The sequence below is a fragment of the Rhagoletis pomonella genome, unplaced genomic scaffold (assembly GCF_013731165.1).
Source record: "Rhagoletis pomonella isolate Grant_MI unplaced genomic scaffold, Rhpom_1.0 Rhpom_scaffold_00014, whole genome shotgun sequence".
Classification (NCBI taxonomy): domain Eukaryota; kingdom Metazoa; phylum Arthropoda; class Insecta; order Diptera; family Tephritidae; genus Rhagoletis; species Rhagoletis pomonella.
In genome coordinates this window covers 10,500,493-10,525,426 of record NW_023458568.1, presented here as the reverse complement: position 1 = coordinate 10,525,426, position 24,934 = coordinate 10,500,493, and the positions used below count along the sequence as shown (strand labels likewise).

The 24,934-nt window shown below is 38.1% G+C and overlaps 1 protein-coding gene across 1 annotated transcript in view; it reads right to left on the bottom strand.

Moving 5' to 3' along the window:
• Positions 1-295: 295 nt before the first annotated feature.
• The window catches only part of LOC118749217 (alpha-tubulin N-acetyltransferase 1-like), a 163,093-nt gene continuing 138,454 nt past the window's right edge, over positions 296-24,934 (bottom strand). Inside the window, exons 5-6 of the mRNA XM_036484007.1 lie at positions 398-451; positions 296-338 (exon numbers count right to left, since the gene is read on the bottom strand). Of these exons, the coding sequence (XP_036339900.1) occupies positions 445-451 (7 nt within the window). The 3' untranslated portion in view covers positions 296-338; positions 398-444. The remainder of the gene's footprint in view (positions 339-397; positions 452-24,934) is intronic.

Sequence of the window (24,934 nt, the reverse complement as noted above, 5' to 3'; positions counted from 1 at the left end):
TTTAGGTGGAGACAACGGCTGTGTTAACTGCAGAATCGCTCAAGTGAAGATAAAAGGTGCGGATTTAAATGGAACAGGTATATAATTTATTTATAAATATTCAAAAAGAAATAGGAAGAATAATTTACATGTGATTCCTCGTACGACTGATTTTTACACTGAACGGCAGATGACGATTGTGGCTGATGGATAGGTACTTGTTGATGCGATACAAATTCCGTTGGCGCCTGATATGCTTGGGGCGACTGAGAAGTTGGCTGAACCTGCGTTAAATGCGGCGTTGACTGCTGTTTTGCTTCATGTTTTTGCATCTGTATGTGGGAAGCATTGCCCTGCGCCTGTTATATCAGAGATAAGAACTTTTTATACTTGATATAGTTGTATGTACAGAACATACCAAATTTACCAACGAAATTGCACGACCATGCTGTTCATAAGTGTCGTTCAGTCCCTGTACATGAAGATTAAAATAGATAATAAATTAATGCCATATGTATGTAAGAAAATATATGTAAGTATAAACGGTAAACATTGATGCAGTTACCGAATGCTTATTTAAAATTGAACGAGAGAAGACATTCTTTTTTAAGTATTCATCATCAACGTCTTGTAGACCCTTTTTCGTCCATGAAAATTGGTTAGTAGGTATTTTAATTTCTATTTTAGAATGTGCTTAAAGGATTTACCGAACGTTTTTCTAAACCCTGATGCCTTAGTGATAAACGACTTAGTGCATCTAGTGGATTTTTTCGCTCCTAAGTTTTCGTTTATTGATTATTAATTCTAAAATGTAGAAGTTATTGCAACTTAACTTACACTTATCTTGGCTTGTTCTGCAGCCTGACTCGGTGTAAGGCTCACTTCGCTAGCCGTTTTCTTGCAAAGGAAAAAATTAAAACCTCGGAGATTTGTTCATATTACCTTGCGAACTTACGAAGACTTGTGTCTTTGATGATTGCGGCTTGTGCAGAGTTTGATAATTGCTTCGTTTGGATTCCATTCAAAAAGTTTATTTGTATTTTGCTTACTATCTTTTCGATACGAAAGTATATGAAATTTTTTGTTTGAAGAAAAATATATAAGTAGGTATACTTTCCTGAGATCAATTATTAAATTATTTCAATTTAATTATTGACAAACAGGCAAATGATTCCTCAATTTTTTTTTTGTTCCACCAAGTGCTTTGTTGAATTTTTTTCCAAGGCAAATTAAAATGCTTTTGGTAGTATCAAGGCGAATTTATATAAGGTGATAGCAGGAGTACAAAAACAAAAATTTACATGTATTTTGTTTTTGCTTTGGCGGCATGAACTGTCAAAATCTGTAAGAGTGTGTGTAGAAATTCAAACAAAATTTTTCATTTTGATATCAGAAGCCGTGCGGCGAAACACATACACAAAATCAGCTGAGCTAGTAACACCACCTTATATAAGTTCGCCTTGGGTAGTATATTCGCATGATTCAATAGGATGTTCCACAAGCTACCCACCCTATTCCTAAAAACAAAAACAGTAATATTTCTTTTCCAAACTTCTTTGCAAGTTTCAGGAACATTTTTAAATTTTTAGTAGTGAAATTTATACCTTTTAAATTTCAATAAATGTTTGTTCTGCATTCGCTGGTGATAACAAGATAAAATGGGTGAGCATCGTTGGCCTGCAGAAATTCACTGTAGGATAAAGGGACGAAATTCCCTTAGATGCCGAATAGTTGTATTTATTGACGTTCACGGATACCTATTGATTCTGACAAGTCGCTGTAAAGTAAGGCGCGCAATGGTTCTGGTAAATGAGTCAACGAAGGTATTTAGGTATTTATCTAGAGACACAATCCTGGTGTCCCCGAATGAGACTTTGACGCAATATAATATTGGAAAACCGCATCCATGGGGCCAATCGTAACTCACGAGAGCTCGGTTTAGTCAATAACGCGATGTAATTGCATACTTACGACACTACTCATTTGACGATGTAGATCATGTTCCCTGCCTCAGTCGTTCAGTAGCTGCGTGTCCTTTTTATCCTTCCTGAGCTCGATCAGCACGAATTGCCAATTGGGACAATGTAAGCCAATGCTTAATCACAGCGCACGGCAGTGCGCGCGAGTGACGAAAGCAGCCATAGAAGCATGCTGAAATGACTCGATTATATATACACGAGATTTGGAAGTTTTTACACAGAGCTCCAATCGACATGTTTGAGATATCGTTGGAAAGGTCTTGCAGAGTGTGTCCAGAAAATGTATTCAAGCTTCATAAACGATTAACCAGATTCTTAAAAATCAGGCTAAAGTGATGCGAAACAAAAAACTTTTTTTTGTTTTTCCCGGATTAAGAAGGCATGTGGGTACACCCAAGATATTTAGTGTTATTCTATAGGCCAATACCTTTCAAACGATACTTTATATATTAAGTTCCGGCTACTAGTTGGAAAGATATAGAGGTAAATGCGTTTTGGTTCGTGTCTCCACTACGAAATGCTTTGGTATGTATGTGGCGACTGTACGTCCCTTCATTTAATTTTTTTCAAACTTTCAAGAATTAAAGTACCAAAAAACTAGGAAGGTTTCGTTCCAGGATATTTTGATTTGTATGCCTTTGTGGGCGTGGCTGCTATCTGAAATTCGAAAAAAGGCAATTTTTTAAATTACCACTGAGGCCGCACTCCTCAGTCCATGTCATTGGTGTAGATATCAGTAGAAGGGTCTTAAAACAGGCTATCTAATGCTGTATTTTGTGTTTATGAAATATAAATATCTCATAGCCAGGGAACGGATTTTATGGAAATTGCCTTTTTTTTCTGCTAAAGAGATAGAGTATATTCGATTAAGAATGTCCACGGTTTAGCTTTCCCTGATTCCATATATACACATTTAATGTTGCCTTTTTTTGCCTTTGTTTAAGATATTTGCCCTTTTTTGCCTTTTTTAAGATATTTGCCTTTTTTTGCCTTTTCTACCTTTAAAAAAGTAATTGTAGCATTTACATATTTTTTTTAAGATTAAAAAATAAAAAAATATACGCATGCCCATGCGGCTTATAGAAGCGCAGGGACCCCTTGCCAAATTGGTGATGAAAAAATTCAAAGCCGTTTTCTCCGCTAACGTAGACTTGAAGACAATAAGGGGTGTGGATAAAATTGTAAAGGGCGAGGAAAACGCCCTTATTCCTGTTAATATGAACGTTTCAAACGTTCCATATTTAAATTGGGCTCCACTTGTATCAACTTACGTCGAGCGCACATTTAGTACATTCTTCGCGAAAATCGAATGAAAATGCTGCCAGAAAACTTCAAAATGCATTTTGTGGTTGAATGTCACTACAACTATACAGATTAAAGTTTTATGCAAGGTGTATTAAACAAGGTGGTGTTGGGGCGACAGCTGAGTTTTTCGCCGAGGAGGCCATTACGTCAAAATGATGTGTTTGTTGTAACTCATACCAATGACAGTATGGACATCAGCGTATAATTTGTTAGTGTAATTTTTTACTTACATACGGCCAACACCACCTTGTTAAATACGCCTTGGTTTTATGAGTTAGAAACTCGAAAGGATAAAATAGTCAAAGATTCAAAGTACGAATTTTTCATTTAATGAAACTAGTTTAGTTTTTCTCTTTTTACTTGTAATATAAACATTTCTAAAATAAATATATTTTTTGATTGTTCTTCGTATTTTCTGTATTTTTTTAGTGCCTTATTTTGCTTTTTTTGCTTTTTCGCTATTTTGTTTTGCCTTTTTTGCAATACCTAGTCCCTTTTCCTACCTATTTCGCTATTTTATTTTGTCTTTTCCAGCCTATTTCGTTACTTTATTGTGCCTTTCTTATAGGTTTTTAGGTCCTAAAAATCCGTTCCCTGGTCATAACGTTATCGGGCTGCTGAAAATATAGATTCGGGCATTTTCTCCGAAACTGGTCAGTCGATTTTATTCTAGGTTTCCTCACGTCTAGCCGAAAACCTTATCTTTCATTTGGTATATAGCGTATATCTGGGAAAACTCTTGTTGTGGAGATATTGCGATTAAAATTGAAAAAATGTCGCTCAAAAAGGGGCAAATGGTTAGAAATTAACATATTCGTCTAATTTGGTTACTTTAAGATATAAAAATAACATACCCAGTTCCTCGAAAAAAGTGCCCGTTCCCCGATTGCTACTTAAACCGAATTCCCTGCAAATCGGGGAATATCCCGCGAGTTGGCAAGTTTAAGGATGCAGCTGTGCTAATCACTTCGTACATGTCTTGGAAACCACAATTTGTGTGTACTTTAGAGTTTGTTTCAGTCACATGCCGAAATTGTAACCTTTCCCCTATTTTAATTGTGGGTATGTACATAATATTTAACTATGCTACATGGGATTATCACCCGCACTTAACCTACCTGGGAAGACGCATGCATTTGTACATAAATACGTATGTATGAATGCATTTAGTTCACCCAATGTGCCGCTACTACTTACATACATACATAACGTCGTTTAAAGTACAAAACCGCGTATCGTCATTCTGCAAAACCACGTAACTGACATTGGCTGCCAAAAATTGGATTTGCTCACACAAACTCTTGGCTTAATCCTAATCCATTCCTCCTGAAATATACTAGCCAGAAATGCCATTGATTTATAAAAAAGAGAACCATTTTGAAATATGAATTTTTTTACTCCCTAGAAAATAATTTATTCCACCTAACATATGCGGTTTTGCATTATCTTGATACGCGGTTTTGCATTTTGTTGATAAGCGGTTTTGTACTTTAAACGACGATATGTATAAATTGCCACTGATCAAAACTACTCGAAAAAAAACATTAGTTTAATAGCACGAGTGCAACACCGTACACGTGATATAAGTAAAACTTCTTGAAAAACAAATGTGTGCGCCCCACACCCGGTAGAAATCTTAATAATAGGTGCGTTCGTTTAAAATCTCTAGTAAAAAACATCCAACTGCCAAATTCCGCCGAAATATCATCTGTTCTCCCACAAGAGAAGAATATCCAAAATAGTACGCGAACAGAAAATTTGCAGAAACTTACAAGTTAGACGAACAGCTGATATATTTTTGTTTACATTCAAAAGTGTAAAATTTAAAACGTACGTAAACTCATCACAAAGTGGTATCCTGACACAGTTTATTGATTAAACAAATAACTACTTTCTTCTTACAAGTTTAATTAGTCGCATTTTGTAATTTTTAATTTCCAAACCATCAAATTCAATTTTGTGATTTGCGTAAATTCAAACCAGCTGTTTTAGATCAGCTGTTTTCCTGTTGGCAAATTGCTGTTTGCAAAAATTTTTCCAGCAGAAACCAGCAGCTCCCCTCAAAATGAAATGTCACTTTGCTCTCTCAATTTCCCCTACTTTGCAAGTTTTTTTGCGTACGCGAACGCAAAAACCTGAAAGTTTTGGTAAAACATGAACAATTAACAGCAACACGAACGCAACTAAAATTAAACTATCCAAAGTTGGTAGCAAGTTGATAAATTTTATGATTTTTCATAATTTTTTTCGAATACAAAGGATATGATCATTCTTTTTCGCTTTATTCCGTATTCGAAAAATTATATGCTTCAATGGACACATCGATTTCAACACATCATTTAGATTTAGATAACATTTTTAGCACTTTATTTGAGAAAAATAAGATATTTAGATTATTCTTTGTATTGTCGTCGATTTTAAATTTGCTACCCCAAAATAACTGATATCAAATAAAACACCTCTTTGAGGTAAAATTTTCGAGTGACGAAAGCTGAACTAGAAACACAAAATTTATGATATGAATTACGTGACGAAAATTATACGCATTCTTTAACTGCCTCGGCAACATACGGAAAATCTTTTTTATTTATTCGGAACGTTGCGAAATTCCGTCTATTGCTAGAAACACAAAATAAAAAACAGAACTTTTGCAACGATTCGTATGAATAAAGAGTTTCCCCACGTTTCAAAGGCAGTTAAAAAATGCGTATAATTTTCGTCAAGAAATTGATATCATAAATTTTGTGTTTCTAGTTCAGCTTTCGTCACTCGAAAACTTTACCTCAAACAGGTGTTTTGTTTGATATTCTGACGGCGGCATAATCTCCCCAAAACACTAAAAGTGCATCATCAAAGAATTCGAATTACCATGCTCGAAGCAATAGAGCCAAACCCGCAAAAGAAACGTAAGCTCCAAATGTTTTTATTTGTCGTTTTTTTCACAAACAAATAGCTTCTTCATATCCATCACATGTAGATGGTACCGCAAAGAATTTACAAGGAAAATAAACACAAAATAAAATAGCAAGTGGACCATCCATTCTCAAGTAATGCGCCGTCTGACGTACTCAACTTTGGTATATACATACATATCAATATTAAATTTTATTAACAATCAGGGGTTATATTGGATGTGAATAAGCTGGTTTAAATTAAATAACTTAATCAAATTCGTTTTTGTTTTAATATACTTCTTCTTCTTCTTAATTGGCGCTGTAACCGCCTAAGCGATTTTGGCCGAGTCCAAAACTGCACGCCAGTCATTTCTCTTCTGTGCTAACTGACGCCAATTGAAAATGCCAAGTGAAGCCAAGTCCTTCTCCACCTGGTCTTTCCAACGCAGAGGAGGCCTTCCTCTTCCTCTGTTACCAGCATCGCGGCCCGCGTTGAATATTTTCAGAGCAGGAGCGTTTCTGTCCATCCGAACGACATGGCAGCGGAGCCGCTGAATTTTAATTCACTGCACTATGTCTATATCGTTGTAAAGCTCATACAGCTCATCGTTAAATCGTCTGCGATATTCGCCATCACCAACGCGTAAAGGTCCGTAAATCTTTCGCAGAATCTTTCTCTCGAAAACTCCAAGAGCCGCCTTATCAGGTGCTTTCATTGTCCATGCTTCCGCGCCATACACCAGCACAGGCATGATGAGTGACTTATAGAGTGTGATCTTTGTACGACGAGAGAGGACTTTACTTCTCAATTGCCTACTCAGCCCAAAGTAGCACTTGTTGGCAAGAGTGATTCTCCGTTGGATTTCAAGGCTGACATTATTATTGGTGTTAATGCTGGTTCCCAAATAAACGAAGTCGTCTACTTTTTCAAACTTGTAACTGTCAACAGTGACGTGGGAGCCAAGACGCGTATGCTCTGACTGTTTGTGTGATGACAGGAGATACTTCGTTTTGTAATATACTATTATACACTATTATCCCCACCTTCTTGTGGAATTTAGCTACCATTTTAGGAAGTGTGACTGACTTGTTCCCCTTTTACTCTTGCTTCGAAAAACCATCCCTGTGGGTGGGAGTGTCAAATTTTAGAAAAAAGCTACATCCAAAACCTTTCATTATTGAATCATGGTATATTTGCTGGATTTAATCACTTCAAGTTGAAAATATGCTATTTCCATATATCGTCGCCTATTTAATATCGTCACTACCATGTTAAACTATCGAATGTGAAAATGGTTATACCATGACCCACCAAAAAGTTAACCATCTCAAATCGAACTTAACTACATCACTAACTATTGTTGTCCACACTGCGGTGTGAGGTTTCTAAAACAGTACAAATGTAAAGAACAGTGTTCGGACCTCCCAAAATCGATTTAGGACTAAATTGCTGCAAAAATCGGATCAAAAACAAATTTTCCGTACTAGATTGAATTTTTTATTTTTGTTTCTGACATTAATTGTTTGACTAAAATATTTTCTATTCATGCCAAATAAGAACGCAAGGACGCGAATTTTTTATATAGTAGAACGTATCTAACACTTAATTTTTTAAAAAGCAAACCTTTTCTACTTTATAAAAATTTCATTCTACATATATTTTTTAACAAAAAGTTCTGCATCCGCCAATTTCTACAGCCATATATCAAAAAATAACGAAGTTACTTTATTGACGCATTGCTATGAAAAAGTTACTTTTTAATAGTGAGATTTGGCTAACCTTCACTTTTTTTACTGAAACCGGTGGTGAACACTCTAAAAACGGCCCCAAGAGGTGCATAACATGAATGAAAAAAACGGAATAGATTTGAAGTCAAGCGGAGTAGAGTAGATTTAAAATTTTTTTAAAAACCGGAGTAAATCTAATCTGATTTTAGCTGAGTCCAAACACTAGTAGGGAACGAATTCTTAACATTTTAACGCTGATGACCCACAGATGGCGGGAAAACACAGGGTTGTATCAGACTTTCGACGTGGTTTCGAATTGGTTAGCTTTTAACCATCTCAGTGAAATGGTTAAGTGCTGTCATTTTTATATGGCGAAACTACGCTAAATCAAGTGGGTTATCGAGATAACCAACTCAATAGCCATAACCACGTGGTTAGCTCCGGTGGGGACATGGTATTACTTTTCAGGAGAAAAACTGTTGTAAAAAATGCTTCTAAGAAGACTAGAAATTCGTCAATTTTTCAACTTACGTATCATTCTAAACTTTGTCCTGTTTTCTCATATGGGCAACTTGCTGCCTGAACATATTTGGGGTTTTGTATTGAGTTTACCTCACAAAGAACTCGTTCAAATAAACCAAACAACCGAATAATATTAAAAATGTTTTATTTCTTAAAAGATTACTTAGTCGTTCACAAGATCGGCAAGCACGTCTATATTCGATGACATCCAGAAAGAAAAAGGGAAGATGAATGCCACATTGAGTTTTATTTTATAACTCGGGAATTAGCGCAGGGTTACATTACGTCGCGAAAGTGGAATCATTGCTACAAAGTTCGCGAAAGTACAAATGCCGCCACATTACTTCCCGCCTAGACGAAACTACCGATATCGATATAGGAGGTGGTGTATTCATTGGCTCGTCTTCCTGAGGAATGTGGCTCGTTGTCGGAATAGGTGCGGGTATATCCGTTGGCTCTACTGATTGGGGAATATGGCTCGAATTTTCGTAGTCGTCGCTGGCTAAGAACGCAGGCTTTAGCCGATCGATGCTTATGTTGCTGCCGTCGTATCAAAAGTTTAAAAAACTTAGGCGATCTTTTAACAACGGGGTAAGGCCCGTCGTAAGGATGTGTCAGTGAAGGACGAATTGAGTCGTTCCGCATGAAGATATGAGATGCAGAATGCAATGCCGGTGACACGAAAACTTTAGGCGTCGTATGATGTGTGGTTTTTGTAAGGCGAAGTTTCTGCATTAGCGACCGGAACTGAGATACCATCTCCTGTGTTACTGCTCTCGCCTTTGTTGACTGAAAAAATTCGCCTGGGAGTCGTAGCGTTGAACCATAAACGAGCGTAGCAGGGCTCGCGTGAATGTCGGGTTTGTAAGCTGCACGAAGACCGAGGAGGATCGTTGGCAAATGATGTACCCACTTGTTCGGGTCGTGGCACATGATAGTAGCTTTAAAACTTCGGTGCCACCTTTCTAAAATGACGTTTGCCTGTGGGTGGTAAGGGGTTATTCTGAGGTGAACAGTGCCAATCGTGGTCGAATTGTCGGCCCTGGTCTGACGTAATTCGTGTTGGAACGCCAAATCGCGAAATGCAATGAGATAAAAGCGCTTTGGCAACGGATTCGGCGGACATATCAGGCATCGGCGCTGCCTCTGGCCAGCCTTTTGACCGTTGGCATACCTGACAGTTCCGCACGAATTTTGCTGTCTCCCTCTTCATTCCGGGCCAAACAAATCTTTGCGTCATGAGGTTGACTGTTGCACGAACGCCTGGATGTGACAAGCCGTGAATCTTTGCGAAACTCATGGGGTATGTACGGCCGAATGTTCGAGGTTGAAGTATCGCATACTAGTTTCGCCATACTGTTGGGGATATCAAAATACTTTAGTAAAAGTGAATTACTTCGCGTACCTGATTCGCTTAGGAGTGCTTGTAGATGAGTGTCAGCTTGCTGCGCGGCTGCGACCTTAACGTAGTCAATAATTTGTTCGATTGCTTGCATTCGAGAGAGCAGGTCTGCTGTGGAATTTTCTGCACTGGATACGTGTCGAATATTGGTCGTGAATTGACCGATGAAATCCAACTGCCTTACACGACGAGGTGAAGTTTTTTCTAGCTTCTGGCGAAAGGCGTATACTAGCGGGCGATAGTCGGTGACAATATGGCATTTTCGGCCCTCGATCATGTACCGAAAGTGACATACGCCTTGGTATGCCGCGGTCAGCTCACGGTCGTACGTACTATATTAACGTTGCGCGCTGGTCAGCCTCTTCGAATAAAAGCCGAGTGGCTGAAGCTCTCCATCTTGGAGTTGGTGCAATGCGGCTCCGACAGCGGTTTCCGAAGCGTCGACGTATAAGGCTAACTCAGCGCCGGGGGACGGATGCACGAGTAATGTTGCTTTCGCCAGTTCTGATTTGCAACGATCGAAGGCGTCTTCAGCTTCACTGTTCCAAACGACAATTGTACGGTCGTTCTTCTTATTGCCCGTAATTAGCTGTTGAAGGTGGGACTGGGGTGACAGGTAATAAGGTCAATGGAAAAAAGGTCAATTGACTTTATTTCCCACCCTGGTGCGAAATAAAGTCAATTGACATTATTACCTTTTCAAAAGCGAAATAAAGTCAACAAAAATTTGGAAATAAAGTCATTGACGCTATTTCCTCATTCAAATGGAAATAGCGTCAACAATGCTTAAAGTATGTCGATTCATAGAAAAAAATGTTGTTCTTACAATAAACATTGCCCCGTAAGTGTTGTTTTTTAATAGATGAAAAAGGCTTTTGCCAAATCCTCAGTGTTGTGATATTAATCCCCACACAATCATGAACTACCTCCAATTGATTCTATTAAAAAAAGAATTTAAATTACGAATATGTAAAAACACGATGCGAAAAACTAAACGCCTGCGCACAGCTGGAATACGAGAAATATTTGAAGAAAGAGTGGAGAAATGATCCATAACTTGCAAAACATTTTTCGTTTCTACAAAAATAAAGCGAACACTATTAAATTGACGAAACAGTACATGTCCAAAATCCCCGGAGGAGCACTGAAAGAATTCTGTGTTTTAAATTAGCATATTTTGAACGAATTTGGAATGTCTAAGGTGGAAAAGAACCCAACCTTTCTATAAGGAAACAATTACAGAAAAAGAATTTTCTTACACTGTATTTATGTCTCCGTCAGCAGTCATTTAAAAGCAGCTAAGGAGAACGACGACACTATTTGTTAGATGGCACATTCAACGAGCCAATGTGCCAAAATGCGGGTATAAACAACTATTGATTATTTAATATCGGAACCGAGATCATATAAGGTAATTGATTGGTTTTCACACACTTTTGAAATACAAATTATATGCTTTTTTACTGCAGACAAGTTGTTGCCTCAAAACACAGCAGAAATCTTCTTATCAGGGCTGCCAACTCTCCTTAGTTATGAGGTGCCATATTGAGGATAAAAAAAGTGCCAAAATGTGCCAAATAGAAAAATAAAAGTGCCAAAAAGGGTGTAATTCCTTTTAATCATTCACATTTAACAATAAAATAAAGCCACATTTTCAAAACAAAAGTGCAATGATAAAATAAGATAAACCAGTTGAACAGCCTTTATAAATTAGAAAATTTTAGTTGAGAAAAAGAAGTGCACGCAAAGGATTTCACAAAAATGTATTGAAATGTTATTTTTTTACAAAAGTGCCATTTTAGCATTTAGTGCCAAATTGAAAAATTAAGTGCTATTTGAAGTAAAATAGGAACAAATGGCACGGTTTGAGCCTAGTTGGCATCCGTGCTTCCAATAACTTACAAATATAAAAATGTGAAATATCGAGGACTTGAATTCATTAATACCCTCTATCTGTAATTTGCACAAAAACTAATTTGTGATTTTAGAAACCATCTGGGACTTATTACCTGTCGTTATATAAGGTAGCATTAATATCACTGATGACAGTTAAAGCTTAGGTGGATTTTTATATCAGAATCTCATCTTTGTGAAAAGTGTGCAGATAGGGGGTATTATTGAATATAAGCCCTCGATGTTTAAAATATATAAACATTTTATTTCAACGTATACAAAAAATAAATCTACCTGCGTTATAGCACGTCGGGAGACGGGGAAGGGGGGGCCGCGGCGTAGGGTGACGTGGTGTGCGCGCCGGTCGCGCGGGGTACGCGGGCGGGAGCGCGAGCGCAACGCGCGCGGTGTGGCGCGCTGACGCGGGCCGCCGCGAAGCTAAGCAAATTTAGGACCGGTTTCTCCATCTCTGGTTAACACTAACTCCCCGGTTAAACATTGTTATCGACGTTCTAACTCCATGCATATAACAGGGAGTCGATAAGGTCGGTAACGATGTTTACCGGGGGATTAGAGAAACCGGCCCTTAATGTTTTAAAGAGAAATAATGTCAATTGATTTTATTTCGTTTTTAAAAAGGTAATAATGTCAATTGACTTTATTTCGCACCAGGATGGCGATGAAGCTCTTCAGTTCTTTTGCTACTGTGGGCTTCGGAAAATCGCGAATGGCTGCTATCCTCTCAGGTAGAGGACGTATGCCTCTAGCGTCGACCAAATTATTGTCCCGGGGGCGCTTGAAAACTTCGCGTAAATCTTGCTTGTGCTGCTCGACCGACGGCGAAGCGATACAAATGTCATCGATGTAGGGAAACGTATGATCTAGGCCCCGCAAAACTTCATTTATGAGCATTCGAAATGTTGCAGAGGCCGAAGGTCATAAACCTAAACTCGAACATTCCGAATAACGTCGTGATTGCCGTTTTAGCTATATCATCCTCGTGGATGGGAACTTGGTGGAACGCACGTTGGAGGTCGATTTTTGAAAACACTGTCTTGCCTTGTAAATTCGCCGTGAAGTCGGTTAGATACGGCAAAGGGTATCGGTCAGGCAACGTTTGCGCATTGAGTGCGCGGTAGTCCCCGCATGGCCTCCAGGTGCCATCGCTTTTCATCACCATATGCAACGGGCTTGACCAGTTGCTGCTGGACGGTCGACATATGCTCGCCTTAAGTAAAAAGTTGAACTCATTACGTGCAGCTGTCAGTTTCTCGGGCGCAAGACGTCGTGGTCTGGAAAACACTGGCTGGCCCGTTGTTAAAATGCAGTGGAAGACCGTCGATTTTGTCAGGGAACCATGAGTCGCCAGCTTCGTGATCTCCGAAAACTCGGACAACAGGTCGGCGAGCGGGTCGTTGGAATCGAATGTTTTGATTTCGGTTGCCTTGCATAGCGTTGGCGCGGTCAAGAATGATCGAAGTTTCGTAAGGTTGTCGATGATTCGTTTACGACGCAAGTCGATAAGCAAATCGTAAAAGCGAATAAAGTCCGCGCCGATTATCGGGGTTGTGACATCGGCAACTATGAAGGACCACGAGAAATCCCGACGAAGGCCCAAGTCCAAGTTGATTCGTTTCTCTCCGACGACTTTGATGGCGGAACCATTGGCAGCGTAGAGTTTTGTTGCGGTTGGTCGAATGTCATAGGGCTTTGCAGTGATGGGTAGCACCGACACGTCGGCACCAGTGTCAACGAGAAATGTTTTGCCTGTATGTCGTTCGGGCACCTGCAGACGAAGTACTTTGCGCTCTGTGACGGGACCTTCGTTGCAATCCGCCACGCGCTTCAATAGTCAGGATGGGTCGGACGATACCGCTCGAAGAGCACGTTTGCTCTGGCGGCAAGGACTGCGGCATTTCTTAGCATTTCGGCCGTATTTTAGATGATACCAACAGTCTCGGACTGAAGATGATTCTCGCGAAGATGTAACCCCTTTAGAGCTGTCGCGAGTGTCCGAATTCTGTCGTATGTTTGTTCGCCTACGACTTTGCGAGCGTGAGTGAGTTGTGAGCTTGTCGAATTTTTTGCCAAGTTCCATAACAACAGCGCGTAGTTCATGAATCTCGCTGGACTCTCGTGTTGACTTAACGCGATTGAGTTGCTGAGGTGCGATGGCGTCTACTATGGTGTCGGCTATCTTCGTGTACTCCGCGGCTGAGCCAGACGAAGCTGCTACTACTGGCTGCGCGAACTCTGGTAAACGCTTAATCCAGAGGCTTTTGAGAGCAGCATCATCAAGAGTATTGCCTGCGACCGCTCTCATCTCGAAGAAAAGCTCGGACGGCTTCTTGTCGCCAAGAGGTAGCTCCGAGAGTACCCGGTTGAGTCGCCGCTGTTCGTTATCGGCAAAATGCTCGATTATTTTTTGCTTAACGTAGTCGAATCTGTCGTTTTGTGGGAGCGTTGCAATGACGTCGCCCAGTTGACTCAAGACGTTTGGGTCGAGAGCTGCTAACACTGTTGCCGTTTTCTGCTTATCAGCCGTAATGACCGAAGCGGTGAACCAAAATTTCATAGAGGTAAACCAGGCCTCTATGTTGGTGCTTACCATCGGTGGTATTGGAAGTCTGGCATATATTACGGCAATGGAGTTAGGGGGTGCCATTGTTTCTTCAGGTTTAGGCGAAGGAGTTTGAGATGCTCTTGGTGGCAAAACGTTGTCCACCATTTTACTCTTACCTCAAAATGGCTGCTTGTGTGCACGTGCTTGCCGATCACGTCGGGATCACCAGTTTGGGGTTTTGTATTGAGTTTACCTCACAAAGAACTCGTTCAAATAAACCAAACAACCGAATAATATTTAAAATGCTTTATTACTTAAAAGATTACTTAGTCGTTTACAAGATAATTACAGGTTAATTGTTTGCGTTGATATATCGGCAAGTACGTCTAAATTCGATGACATCCAGAAAAAAAGGGGAAGATGAACAACTTTAGTGATGCCAGATTGAGTTTTATTTTACAACTCGGAAATTAGCGCAGGGTTGCATTAAGTCGCGAAAGTGGAATTATTGCCACAAAGTTTGCGAAAGTACAAATGCCGCCACACATATCACTTTCAAAATGGGATCAAGCCAGTCAGATCGAGCTGTACCCAATGTAGGTGGCTCAGTAAAATGGAAACTGAGTTGCCAGACTATGAAATGACAGCTGATGTTAAGACAGCGATGGTACGAAATACGACAAGACAGATATGGCTTAACAGTGGAAATTTACGGTCTCCACCAGACATTTCTGTCTTACCACAGCTTTTTTTTACAGAATCTGTAGAAGGTGGAGACGTGGGGTAACAATGGCATGCCTAAAATGAACGAGTAAGAATTTAGAGATTTTTTGCGTTATTTTGTACGAAAACAATTCTGGGTCAGAAGAGAGATAAAAGACGAAGTCGATGTGTTTTTGCAGGATATATTAGTGGTGTTTTTTTAAATAGAAAAAATTGCCTATCGCACATACGTATATTTTTATCCACTGCTTTATATGAACGGAGAAAAAATAATGTTTATGTTTATTCAGTCTATGATTGCGATCTTAGAGACTAGATAGATTACGATAGTCATTAAAACTAAAACTATAGATTTAGATACATAAGTAGTTATAAGAAAAATGAATCAATAGATGATTTGAAAATATTTCTCGGCAACGTAAAATCAATATTTAGACTCTCTGAGATCTTGTTAAATTCTGTCAGAGCGCGGAACATCGGATCAAAATGGTAATAGTTAGCCTTTGTAGCACGCAAGTAAAACGGCAGAGCTGAGCGTAGAAATCTGTGAGGCACATTAAAGGATATCTTCTCCAGAAAGACCGAACAATCCAAAGAGCCAACAAGGGAGAAAATAAGATGACATCGGGTCATCAAAGTTAAGGGAACTTAACGCAAAATGAACAAATTTTCGAGTCTGGCGGCATGACAGGCGTAAATGGGGTTCCATATAATAAAAGCGTTCTCTAGTTTTGATCGTACTAAAGAGATAAATAAAGCTTTTCTGGTGTATGGATCCTTAAAGTCTTTTGCATATCTACGCAGGAAAGCCAGGTTACTGTAGGCTTTTGGAAGCACGTAAGAGATATGATTGACAAACAAAACATTTGAGTCAAAGACTACGCCTAAGTCAACAAACTCTTTCACAGAGGCCAAGCGAGTGCTAGAAATATTGTAATTAGAAAAAATAATGTTTGAAGATTTTGAGAAGGATATATGAAAACATCTATTTACATTTAAGTGAAGCTTGTTCGTATGGCACCAACTGACTAGGTTACTAAGTTCGTACTGAAGAAAATAAACATCCGACGAGTCATTAACTCTACGAAAGAGTTTGAGGTCATCTGCATAGAGTAAAAACCTGGAAAATTTGAAACCGGAGCTGATGTCATTTATAAAAAGGACGAACAAAAGTGGTCCGAGGATACTGCCTTGGGAAACACCTGACGTTGCCACAAAAGAGTGGGATTTACCGTTTTCGACTTGAACAAACAAAGTCCTTTTAGACAGATAAGATTTTAACCATTTTAGGAAGGCAGAATGAAAGCCGATAGACTCAAATTTATGTATTAAGACTGCGTGAGACACCTTATACAAGGCGTTCGAAAAATCTGTATAAACGGTATCCCCTTTTTTTAAAAGCTTAGAACAAACTGTAAGTTTAGCAATAGGCCTATAATTATCGATGCCATTTTTATTGCCAGATTTGAATACTGGAGTAATTGATGCAATCTTCCATCTATCAATGAATGTGCCAGAAGATAGAGACAAATTAAAAATATGACATAAAGGAACACATAAAGATGAACTGCAATGCGACATAACGTAGGTACCAGGGAACTGCAATTATTCATGATTTTAAGTAATTGGTTGAATAACACAAGAAATAGTGTTAGTGGATATTATTCATTGAAAAATATTCACACATATGCACAAACACTATTTTACGTACGGCACACAAAGCGAGAGTATGGATAATGGCTAAGTTCTCTGTTGACATGAATTGGTGTAGTGCTAAATTCTCTCATTGAGCCATTAAACAAATGTGTTATACCGAAATGAGTGGCAGCACTAAGAAGCACCCATGATTCGATAATTATTGACAGCCGCGGTTTGACACTCCCTTACAAAAGGTTGCATTTACGAAGGACGGAGAAAGTGGAGGAAAGAAATCTCTTGGTGTGAAAATGGTAGTAGAAAAGTACTCAAGTAGTAGTGAAATTCCTTTTGTAGGTTTTAATGTATTTGCAGGAAATCTGGCATTTTAAACGAAGTATTGAACGTAATATTGATATATCTATGTCAGTTACGTAATTTATGTGCTATTTAGCTGTATAAAAACTGCAAAAAAACTCAAAATTAAAATAAAACTACTATAAGATTGATGTAAACATCCAATTTAAAAGCAATTTATGTTTTTATCAGTTAAATATGCTTCATAAGCATATACAAATAAGCCTATTGCACAAATGCTTATACTTCTATTTAACACCAAAGCTACACTTTTTCCAAGCAAATTTGCAAAGAAGCAACACCGTGCCGCTGCTAAGGGAGCGGTGCGAGAGAGACAACTGTCAGTTTATCGAACCTTGTATTATTGAATCATGAGAAGCACCAATAGTTCAGTTGAGTGATTTTAGTGAATTTAGCGATTTTCGTCGTTTATAGCAACAAAACATGTACAAACGACGAGAAAGCGACAGCATGCGAAGGCACACTAACACACTCTCACTTTTAGCTCACACTTGTTTATGGTGGCGCGCGCATGTCGCACAGTGTCGGGAAATGAAATTGTTCCTTCCGTACGAAATCAATACAAAGACTGTACTTTTCGACTGTAAATTGCATCGACTTTTTAATTTGCTCATATATTTTCGTGTACAAAGCGACAGCATGCGAAGGCACACTAACACACTATCACTTTTAGCTCACACTTGTTTATGGTGGCGCCCATATGTCGCACAGTGTTGGGAAATGAAATTGTTCCTTCAGTACGAAATCGTCCCTTCAGTACGAAATCAATCCAAAAACTGTACTTTTCGACTGTAAATTGCATCGACTTTTTAATTTGCTCATACATTTTCTTAGTACATGCATACATAGATTCCCTTCAAGATCTATGATTTGATGGTATCCATGGGAAAGTTTATGTAGGTACATTTTACACTTTGAACATAAATGTGTATGCACATATTTTAAGGTACACTTTTTAACAAACAAATTTTTTTAAGTTATTATGCATGGATAAAAGAGACATCATCTTTGAATTCAGTACTAAAGTTTGACATTTTGTTTTTAGTATTTCAAGTGCCGGCCGCTGTGGTGTAGTGGCAAGCAGTGCGCGCTTCCACTCCGCTGCACCTGGGTTCAAGGCCTCGTCAAAGCAGCATCGAAAAATAATATAGAAAAAAGGTTTTTTCTTAACAGCGGTCGTCCCTCGGCAGGCAATGGCAAACCTCCGAGTGTATTTCTGCCATGAAAAACAGCTTCTCATAAAAATACAATCGCCGTTCGGAGTCGGCGTAAAACAGCAGGTCCCTCCGCTTTGTGTGAAAAACATCAAGGCGCACGCCACAAATCGGAGGAGAAGCTCGGCCAACCACTAACACATGTGTAAGCGCCAATCTACTATTATTATTATTATATCATTTCAAGTGCTTATCAAAACTTTACGACACTCACATATAAACAAAATTTGCCATTTATCTTAAAATTATTTAATTTTAATTATTGGTTTATAAAAATGCAGTTTATACTTTAATAAAACCCCAAGGTTCAATTTTTGCGCAACATTAAAAAAATCATCAAACTTTCGTAAAGATTTCGGGCTTTTAACTAGATTTCCTAGAAAAACATGTTTTGAGAATGTCGTTTGTAGTCCGATCAATTTAAATGAAGTGCAGGTTTAAAATAGCTGCGACTTATCGCTGATTTTTAATATATATATTTTTTTTGATGAAGGTGTTGCTCATTTTCTTCGTTAATAAAAAATCGCGTTTAGATAATACTAGCAGACCCGGCGAACTTCGTCCTGCCCAAAATTTTTATATATTTATTGAAACTTTTTGGTCCAACATTTTCACCAACAATTCACGTTTACGATTTTCATTGGCACATTTGTCTGCTAAGATTAAGGTTTGGTGGTCATTTGCCGCTTTAAATAACCTAAGGAAAGTGTTATATCCGTTCTTGAAATTCTCCAGTTGTGCGGCATTTCATAGCACGGTTATTCGCAAAGCGAAATAAATTTTTTCCTCTTCACTCCCTGGCGGCAACAATGACCCGGTTCTATAGCGAATGTCCTAGAAGCTTTACAGTATAGTAGGTGGCAATTTCAAAATGGGTGCGAATCATTGTTCTACAGAAATGCAATATACATATACTTATTTCAGACGAAATACCTTAAAAGTTTGAACGCATAATAATATTGGAAAATCACATCCATTGGGCCAATTGCAACGCAGGACCGTCGATATACTCAATGGTCCAACAGGTCGATTTAATCTGACCTTCACCGCCCCTTTTCTCACTTGGCTATTTTTAGTAATAGCTCGACTTCAGCGCCACTTGGCAGCACATTTTTGCAATAGTATTGCATACATATTTAAAACATTATCCAAATCGGATCATAAATAAGATTTTTAGTAATAACTCAACTACAGCGCCAACCGTCGGATTAAATTGTGAAACTAAACCATCCAGAGACCCACTCAAATACACAAAAAGTTTCGTTAAAATCCGTACAACCATTTAGGAGGATTTCACTCACAAACACGCCTACAGAAGAATAAAAAAATTCATTCAAAGATAGCTAAAGGTCGGTAGGTTTGTAGGCCTCACACCCCTTTTCAAATAGGCCAAATTTTCTCCATGAGTATGGACTTGATTTCAACTATATACATACCTCCATACGAAGTTCCAGTACTGTACCATGAATACTTTCAGAGATATGCAGTATAAAAATTCGATTTATATGGGAGGAGCCACGCTCCCCTTTCCAACAGCTGCGCTCTTTCTTCATGAGTATGCGATTGATTTCGTATATCTCCATACCAAGTTCCAGAACTCTACCATGAACACTTCCAAAGATAGGCAGTATAAAAAATTCGGTTTGTATGGAAGATGCTACGCCCCCTTTTCCCATAGTTCCAATTTTTCTCCAAGACTATGCGATTTATTTCATACATCTCCACACAAAACTCTAGAACTCTACCAAAAATTTTCCAGAGATAAGCAGTATGAAAAATTCGGTTTGTATGGGAGATGTCACACCCCTTTTTACTATAGCTAAAATTTTTCTCCAAGGGTATGTGATTGATGTCGTATATCCCCATACCAATTTCCAAAACTCTACCATGCACACTTTCAGAGATATGTAGCATGAGAAATTCGGTTTATATGGGAAGTGCCACGCCCCCTTTACATATAGATTTTTTTCAGCCTAAAACCATCCTTGGGACACGTGCGGCAGGTGGCAGTTTCAAAAAAATCGGTTCAGCCACTCTCGAGCCTTGCGAAAACTAACAAACGGCTTTCTAAATATAAATTAGTTCAGATATATTATATATTATAATTATATTTTGACAGTATCCGTTGTTTCTGATTGGCGCAAAAAATCTTGTCTAGTGACGAATTCGCCCCTTGATATGGTCGTTACTTAAAGCTATTTATATTCGAAATTGCATGAAGATTGGAAAACAGGTATCTATAAGCTTATTCAGGCAAAAAGCCACCTATGTACCGAATTTTAAGCAAATCGGACCATAAATACGATTTCTTCGAACAGATCGGTCCCTGGTCCACTTCTCGGACAAAATGGACCATATGTCCTAATATATGCTAAAAAACTACTTACGTACCGAATTTTAAGCAAATCGAACCATAAATGCAATTTTTTGGAATAGATCGGTCCCTGGTCCACTTCTCGGAAAAAAATGATCACATATGCTAATACATGCTAAAAAGCTATCTGCGCACCGAATTTTAAGCAAATCGGACCGTAAATTCGATTTTCTCGAATAGATTGGTCTCTGGTCCACCTACCCGAAAAAAAGTAAAATTTTTTTAGCTTAAAGCATGGTGGTTACCGAAAGCTATTTGTATACAAAATTTCATGAAAATCGGACCAGCCGTTCGCGAGATTACCTGTTACAAAAAAAGGGACTTCTCTTTATATAATTAGTTTAGATTAGATGACAGGCGGTAAATTCCTGCTACTTTAAACTTGCACTTTATTATACTAAAATTTAAATAAAAAGCTCGAAGTTTTTACGAAAGTTTGTCGATTTTTTTAATGTTGTTCAAAGATTTCAACTTATTTTCATACAGGTTTTGTTAAGGAATTAACTATATTTTTATAAACAAATAATTAAGAACATAAAGAATTAACGATGACACTGTTTCTAACTATATGAAGTTGATTTCGACATTTTGTTTTAATAAGATCTAGTATCGAAAATATTCTTTCAAAACTTGCCTAGGAATCTGAGGTTGATAGCACACCTTTGGCTATGTTATAATGGTTATTTCAAAACTTTTTTTTAAAACCTACAAAGGCAAAAACGAGAAGGCGAAGACAAAAAGATAGAAAAAATTCCCGCAGTGAATTTTCAGAGCTACGTATATATTTATAATATTCATCACAAAATTGTACTAAAAACTACTGCGTAGTAAACGAAATTGCATCAAAAAAGTACAATTGTACCAAAAATGCCCACACTGATGTAGTGCAAAGCAGAACACAAATAATATTAAACTCATTCAAATTATTTTCAGTCTCTCACTCGACCAAATGAGTAAAATCCAGATGGGTAGACTATACTCGATAGAGACAAAAATTGCCGCCACAAATAAGAGTTAGTATATTTTGAGTGTGTTCTTGTTTTGGTGAAAATTACTCTTAGTCATTTTTTGAATTAGTGTAAGTACTCATTTGCACTAAATGTTATGGATCAATAAGTACACTAATTTTATTAGTACTCAACGCCGGTCTCTGGTAGGCACAGAGCCCATCACTGTCGCATTTTAGCGAAGGTTTAAGCGTGGACATAGAAGTCCTAACATCCAATTCTGTGATTGTGAGGGAACCAAAGTCAATGCGTTCTGATAATTTAGAGCGAGCGTGAGAGTTATTCGGGCTATCAGCCTCACTATCAAAGTTTGATTTGAAGAACTCAGCAAAGAATTCAACTGTGTCAGGCAAAGATTGAGAGCATTTACCATTAAAGCACATACAAGTCGGTATGTTGGAAGACCCACGCTTAGAGCGAATAAAATTCCAAATTTACTTTTAGCTCAGCTTCAAGTTTACCAATATAACAATTATAAATAAACTTATCCAGCACATTAAATTGATTCAGATAATTCATATATTGATCCCTGTGAACAGCATTCGCAGTGTTGGCCTTGTACAGTTTATGATATTTATTACGTTTATTCTTCAAATTTTTTAGAGTAGTGTTATACCATGGTAATTTATGAAGTCTAGGAGGAAGAGGAGGCACTTTAATGGAAAACACCTCTGTCAACTTAGACAAGAAAGTGTCAGAAGATAAGCTCACATCATTTGATGAAAGAATATTAGCCCAGTTAACATCGCTAAATGCATTATTCAACTCACAGAAGTTTGTAATCCGAAAATTAAAAGCGGAAGAGCACGAATTGCTCGGAATAGAGATCACATCAAAAAATTTTAAAGAAATAACAAGCGGATCGTGATGTTTGTCTGTCTTGTACAGAGGTAGATTACCCTCAGAAAGGTTAAATCTTAAATTTTCGTCTACAAATACTAGATCGAGCATCTTAAAGCATAAATAGACGGCAGCGTTGATCCGGATCAACTCGGGAATTAACTGCAGTTGATCCGGATTAAGTCCGAGTTAGTCCTGATCAACGCTGTCGTCTGTTTAAGCTTTTAGATAGCGTATTAAATAAATAATTAATTCGAATAAGGTTACAACTTAAGAGACTATCAATAAAATTAATTTCGTGAGATCGCATGACGTTAGTAGGTGTCAAAATACCATTATTCCGTAAATCTATCGAGATAATATAAGGCAGGTTAAAATCACCAATAATACAAAAGTGGGAATCCATATTAGTATCGCAGAGATCAATTATATTTTCGATATGAGAATTATATAAGCAATCAGAGCTACTGGGTGGTATATATGATACACAAATGTATGTAGTGTCAAAGGAGCCATAAATGGTTACGCATTATAGGCTGAAAAACGTAAGCAACGCTTTAGCGCGATTAACACACCACCACCTTGAGGTGGTGCCGTAGTAAGCTGTTGAGACACCGAGCTTGGAGTTAACGCTTTCAAGAGAATCAACAGAGACACCTTTCTTTATAAGTTTATAACAGGCAAGATACTTGCTGTCGATACCAGCATATTTTGAAACATATGAGATTATATTTTGTTCAGAGACGGTGTTCTTAAAAGAGGATAAATGTACCCACTGCTTTTTTTTGACTACTTCGAGAGTTCGTCATTTTCATTGCGACCATATACAATATTTCTACTCCGGGGGGCACCATTACGATGCACAGTAATCCAGTTGTACGGACTAGCAGCAGCCATAAGCGAATTAGCAGCAACAGGCAGTGTACCAGTGGTAGACATATTAGAGAACTGAGAACTAGCCATTTTAGGAGCCAGTGTAATACTAGAAGTCATGTTAGAAGCTACAGAAGTCGCTATCCTGTTATTAACACCAGAAGCAGCAGTAATAGAGAAGGAATTCAGTGCAGATGACGTTTGTAGTGTAGATCCAATGTTAACCGCAACAGGAATTGCAGCAGTAACTGTAATGGTAGAAATGACAGATGAATGTGATACCACAGTTCCAGCATCACCAACAGCAGAGCCGACATGCATTACAGGTAGCGCTTCCATTGCGTAAGGCTGCAAAGCAATGACAACCAGTGTTGTCACGCCCGAAAAATAAAGTTTAACAAAACCTTTCAAAAAGCAAATCCCGTTAAAATTAAGCAACTTATTTAACGGGTCTTATTAAAACGAAAATGCTTGGGGTTACTGTTTGTTTTATCCCGACCTTGGTAAATTGGTTATAGAAATAAAAACTAAGAAAGACAGTAACTAACGGCTCTCTAAGGCTGAGTTTTGTCGTCAAAAGTAAGAATTTCAAATGAATATTTAAACGGCGCTTAAGTTTGATTGTGGATTGTTGTTTAAATGCAATTTAGCTTTCGTTGGGTTTCAGATAAACTTTGTTTAAATATGCCAAACAATTGGAAGCACTGCTGCTTATTCCTTGAAATTGTTGTTGCATTTACTTGTTTGTTTACATTTTCCGCTGAAAAGCTGATTGTTTTAGGTGGGATTTGGTGGGATTGATTAAACAATCTACCAATCAATCTTGGTTGTTTGGTATAAACATAGGGTTGCATATCTCATATTTAAATAGCAAAATTGGCCATTTAAGTGGAGACTAAATGTATGATCTGAAAATGAATAGTCGAAATTAATCAACAATCTCTACTTAAGTACGCCATCTGAAATCGGGCCTAACAGTTGCTAAATTTGAAAACTTTTACACATTCTTTCAGGCTTTCAACACATACCCCTATAATAGTTATCTGCCCTTTCGCTAGTTTTTTGAATGCATGCAAAAAACGAGTTTGGCATCATGTTATCAATAATGCGCGTGTTGATCTTGTCACGCAAGTGAAGGGACCTAAAGTTCTAGGTCGCCTCCGAACGGAAAGTAGTTTTTATGAGAAGCGATTTCATTGCAGAAGTACACTCGCAGGTTTGAAAATTCGACGATCGCATATCGGGAATTGCGTAGAGCAACATTTGCTGGAACTTTATGTCGGTCCTGGATGACAGTCTCCCTAAAATAAATTTGACAAATTTATTGAAATAGTAACTATTCTGACCATAAATTTTTGAGGAAAATTATCCTTTTTGAATATTTAGATAAAAATATTTAGCAAAACGAAGAAAAGTTTAATGGCGCATTTACATGGTATGAAGCCATATGAACTGTTGATACGCTAAAATAGAGGGACTACATGTTCTAATGAGGAATTCAATGATATGGAGTGGGATGCATATAATAAATTTTTTCATATGAAAAGTTATGGGGAGATACTGTAAACATACTGTTGTGATACTGTTAAGCATATGAAATTATAGCAAGTTGAATTTTCATACAT